This window comes from Lolium perenne, chromosome 1 (genome assembly GCF_019359855.2).
Source record: "Lolium perenne isolate Kyuss_39 chromosome 1, Kyuss_2.0, whole genome shotgun sequence".
Lineage (NCBI taxonomy): Eukaryota > Viridiplantae > Streptophyta > Magnoliopsida > Poales > Poaceae > Lolium > Lolium perenne.
Window position 1 is genome coordinate 31,256,837 of NC_067244.2, and position 5,072 is coordinate 31,261,908.

General features: G+C 46.9%; 1 protein-coding gene across 1 annotated transcript; it reads right to left on the reverse strand.

The window, feature by feature from the left end:
• Window positions 1-3,791: 3,791 nt before the first annotated feature.
• On the reverse strand, window positions 3,792-4,751 carry LOC127329487 (F-box/kelch-repeat protein At3g06240-like). The gene is made up of 2 exons (XM_051355998.1): window positions 3,900-4,751; window positions 3,792-3,812 (listed from the first exon to the last, which is right to left on the reverse strand). Exons 1-2 carry the CDS (start codon window positions 4,749-4,751, stop codon window positions 3,792-3,794), a joined length of 873 nt encoding a protein of 290 aa, XP_051211958.1.
• Window positions 4,752-5,072: the final 321 nt, after the last annotated feature.

Consider the following 5,072-nt stretch of genomic DNA (forward strand, 5'->3'; position numbering starts at 1 on the left):
TTTGTATGTTTTTTTTGCGAATAATTTGTATGTTGATCCATAGTATACTCACTACGGGAAAAACTGCAGTTGCCGTGCATTGCATCTTTGCCGTGTGTTTCCGCACGGCAAAGCGCACGTAGAAAAACGCACGGCAAAGATTTTGGCCACGGCAAACACAGACACGAGCGCACGGCAAAGATTTGATTCACGGCAACGACGAAAGAGAGCGCACGGCAAAGAAAGTTGCACGGCAAAGGACCAACATAGCGCACGGCAAAGATAGGCTACACGGCAAAGACGCTGGCACACGGCAAATCACAAAAGGCATCGCCGTGCACACCTTTGCCTAGTGTTTTTAACAAACACACGGCAAAGCAAGTCTTTGCCTAGTGTTTTTAACAAACACACGGCAAAGCAAGCCTTTGCCTAGTGTAAACGCACGGCAAAGATGTAAAAACTAGATTTCTTCTCTGCTCAAAACGTGTGGCGTGGTATAGTTATCAACCAATGAACGCTTAGCTCGGTGGCAAGGTTGCACGCTTTCTCTACTCTGCGTCCTAGGTTCGAATCCCAGATCGATCAGTTTGGAGCTTTTTTTTAGATAAACCATATTTAGCACACGGCAAAGAAGCAACCTTTGCCGTGCGGCGTCGCACGGCAAAGACCTTTGCCGTGCAACATTGGCGAGGCGCACGGCAAAGAAGCCTTTGCCGTCGATTGCTTTACCATGCGGTCTTTGCCGTGCGGCAACGCACGGCAAAGCCTTTGCCGTGCATATAAGGCTCTTTGCCGTGCAAATAGTTGCACGGCAAAGAAAGTTTTTCCCGTAGTGACTATATTTTAGTTTGCTAGAAATGTTTTATGAAATGTTCCTCTTCGCGTGCATCCCGCAGGAATTGAACCCATAAATTCATAAATTATGAGTTGGGCGCTTTAACCATTCAGCCATAGATGCTTGACAGGAATCACTGTACATGGCAAATAACAAATTTTCATATGGAAGGACATATCATAGAAAAATGAAATCGAACGTATTAGTAGATGACTATGAAGACACCTCTCTGAACCTTCGAATTGAAGTGAAATTGAGAGGGATCGAGGATCCTAATTCTTTCTATTTGGAAGGGATCCAATTCTATTGAATCTGGCTCATAGTGATCCAATAAATATTTATCTGGAGAACCAATCTATGATTAGATAGTTAGGAGGACAGTGACACCCTTAGTGAGAGTTTGAACCTCAGGGTTGACATTTTGGTGTCTCGTAAAGGAGGAAAATTCTTCCGTGTGGGAGGCGATGTTTCTGTCGACAACGAGGCACAAGTAATGACTTCGTCAATCTCAAGACCCGCCAGATCAGTTTCTTACACTCACTCTCTCGAATGAGTGTATTCAAATTTTTGAGCGCCCGCGTCTATACTATGCTTCGTAAAAAAAAATTCCATGATTTTATGGTATATTTGGAGCGTCCTTTGCTTATTCCTTTAATTATTAAAATAAAAAAAGAGTAACAAACAAAGGAAACAAGAATATTACTATTTCCGCTTCTTTTATTTGGATTTCATTCCCGTAATATTTTTTATTGAAAAAAGGAGCTATGGTACTCCTCTTTACACTTAATGCTATCTAATTCTACCAGAATTCTTGTAGAAATTTGTTAGGAGTAAATTCCTTGATAATATAGCTTTAGGGGAGAGTTCTTTTTTAACTCCGTGTCCTTGATATTATGAAACGGAGGTTATCTTCTTTTTTTTAGAACTACAAACGGAGGTTATCTCACATAGATTTCGGGTCGTAGCTTTGCGACCGACGGACCGAGCTCATCAGCCTCATCTGGAGTATGTCTCAAACAATTATTACTAGGAAGGTTTACCGGCGGCACGCAGCACTTGTTAGAGATTTGCATTGGGAAAATTGCTGAGAAAATAAATACAAACAGGGAATCACTTGTGGCAGCGAGCTGCTCAGAATTTACCGCCGGCGAATTGCACGCGACGGAAATTTTTGTTGAATAATTACCGGCGGAAAATGCCCATATCATTAGCCCCCAAGTGTCTACGGGAGTCAAGGACTTGCGTAGAGACTCAAAGTCATGAGCATCGTCGGACTCAACATCCATATAAAGTGAGACCACTGACCTGGAAGTACAACAGGCCAACGTCGTAAGTCACGTGTGGCGCAGTTGTAATCGACAAGTTGCAAAGTTGTTTTTCTATCGGGTGTGCAACCAGCGCCCCCGAGTTTATGGGCGGTTGCTTGCAGCCGCGCGTAGATTCAAGTTATAACACCTGAGGAGGAACTCGACTCGAGTTCTAGGCGCAACCCCTTTTTATCGACTCATGTTGGAGTACTTGATGAAGTTGTCGACTCCTGTTGGAGGACATGGTGAAGTAGTTTGGCGCAGCCGACATCACAGGCGACAATACCATGTACTCGAATGTCTTTACATCCACGTGCTCCCGATGAAAGTAGGGACCACTCGAGTCACATACTCAAGTTGAGTCTCCATACATTAATTCATTTATTCACAAGACAAACCTGAAGTTTTGTTTGAATAAATAATTTATTAATTTGACTTTTGTCATATGGATATTGGTATAATGAGTTTGGTACATCCGGCGGATTAGGAACCAGTTAATTAATCTTAGGCAAAAAAACATCGTGAACCTACTCAGACTCAAGTCCCCGGACTCGAATTTAGCATATGCTAGCGTAGTTCAGCTCGGGCCACGGAGGTTTTATCGATATCTGAATGTGTTTTGGTACCCAACGCGTCAGTCGGGATTTTTCATCATATCGTTCATATGGAAAATATCAAGCAGAGCGCACCTTGTACGAGTGTCAGGCTTCACAGGAAGGATCATGGGGTCTTATCTTCATGTTTATGAACATGACTTCTAGACATGTTATCGCGGTAGACACAGTCTTAGAATTCGACGTATATATCGGCTGCCTTGTTTGGCTAATGCAATAGATGAAGTTGTCGGGTTTTTGTTTGCCTGATGTTAGCATTTTCTTCGGGTACGCGATCCGCGCTTCTGGTAGGAGTATCCCTCGAGTCTATGTTCGGGTACTTGTAGTCGTTCCTAGACTCATGTTGCTGTAGTACTCGAGGAAGTACTTGACTCAAGTTCTTAAAGCACTCAAGAAAGTGCTCGACTCAAATTTTTGAAGCACTCGAGGAAGTACTCGACTCAAGTTTTTGAAGCATTCGAGGAAGTACTCAACTCGAGTCGTGCGCCTATGGGCATATATAGAAATTGTCGACACCTGCTGGAGGACTAGATGATGAATTTTGATGTAGTAAGCAGATTTGTAAGTAGATGGAGTCGACACGGCGGACAAGCTCGGATGTTCGGGTGCACGACTAGCACTCGAGGAAATATTCAACTCGAGGAATGTGTCATAGCAAGGAGGCAATAGTGGTTCCTGGAAGTCACCCATCTTGTAAACTGCAAAAAAATATGAAGAGTTTTGAAATATTTTCATTTAGAAATTTGTCTTTGCATCTTATAATGTTATTGGCGGTGATAGGACCCATCACGTGGCCTCCTCCTCTTGCACAAACGACGACCTCCTCCTCCTCCTCCTCCTACATCAAAACCTGCTACATCTCCTCTCGTCAACGCCATGGACTCGATTGTTTTTTTTTGTTGGGAAGGGGGAGGTGTGTTTTGCGTAAAATGATAAAATCACGTCGACAACTTGGAGCTGGTCCTAGCTTTTTTAAAAAAAAATTGCAAAAAAATTATAGGAATTTCTAAAATCGAATCCTAGGTCACAAAACTTAGGCCCAATATTTCTACGGAATCAGTATCCAACAAGAGAATTCTATAGCAAATCACAACAACAAAAACTAACACCACGATATCCTTATTAGTTCGTCGTGTTAACGCCTAGTTGTTTTCGTCTATATACATCAAGCGGCTCTGCAGTCTCGACATAGGCGAACGTGCGGTAACAATACGTGTCCCCTGTCATCTCTGCAACCGGCCAACCACGGGAACCCTGATAGACCTGCGACATTGCACGCTCACCTGATAACCACCGGCCTTTCTCTCTGTGCACATCAAACGACAAGGAAATGCGCGTGAGGACATACTCCCCATACGCAAAGTGTGGCCGCGGGATGTCCCGCCTAAGGGTATACCAGCGGCTCCATCTCTCCTCATTCAGAACCCACACCTCCGTCTTCACCGAGCCGTCCCAGATGGCGACGCCCAATCTGCCATGCACCTCCGTCAGGTAGTACCGATCACGCTCGGCTGGAAGCGCAGGCAGCAGCGGGGTGGAGATGATGCGCTCGTCTTGGAGGTCAAAGGACATGATCCGTGCAGAGTCGCCTCCGGTGAACCAGTGGGTCGCCGCATTGATGCTTACGACACCGGCGTCAAGGTTGCACTTTGCGCCTCCGGCTCCGGGGATGACCAGCGGGACCTCCCGCCACGCCGCCTCACCCAACGTGAGCACATGCACTGCCTCGAACTCACAAACGCGGTCGAAGCTGCAAGGGACATGCACCACCTTGTACCGCCCCGTGATCGGGTGGTAGCCGAAGCTGTACGCCTGGTCCCACCCGACCGGCCGGCGGCGACTTCCGACAAATAGACCCGCGCCCCGCAACGGCGAGACACGCAGCTTCTGCCGGGTGGAAGGGTTAACAACCATGATGACGCCACCGGGCTTGTTGTTGCTGCAGAGGCAGAGCAGGCCATTGCACGTGCCAACCAGTTGCACGCCCGCTCTGAAGTAATTGTCGGAATCCGCCATGCGTTTGCAGGTCGCCTTCCATGGCGTTGAGAAGTCGACGACGTGGGCTTCAACGGAGCAAGTGTCCCAGATGAGCGGCTTGGTGCGGCTCTACATCTCCGTGGTGCGGTCGTCCATGACGTCGCGCCAGTGGCGGCAGACGAGACGAGCACGGCGGCGGGAGCTCGGAGGCAGCCGCTGCAGGATGTCCAGCAACACGTCCGTGGAGAAGTATCGTTCCATGGCCATGGATCTCTCTGCTCCGTTTTCCTTCCAGGACGTACATGTTGCCTCTCTCGCGTCTGCTTATATAACCAGACGGGTCCGATCACTGGTGGAAAA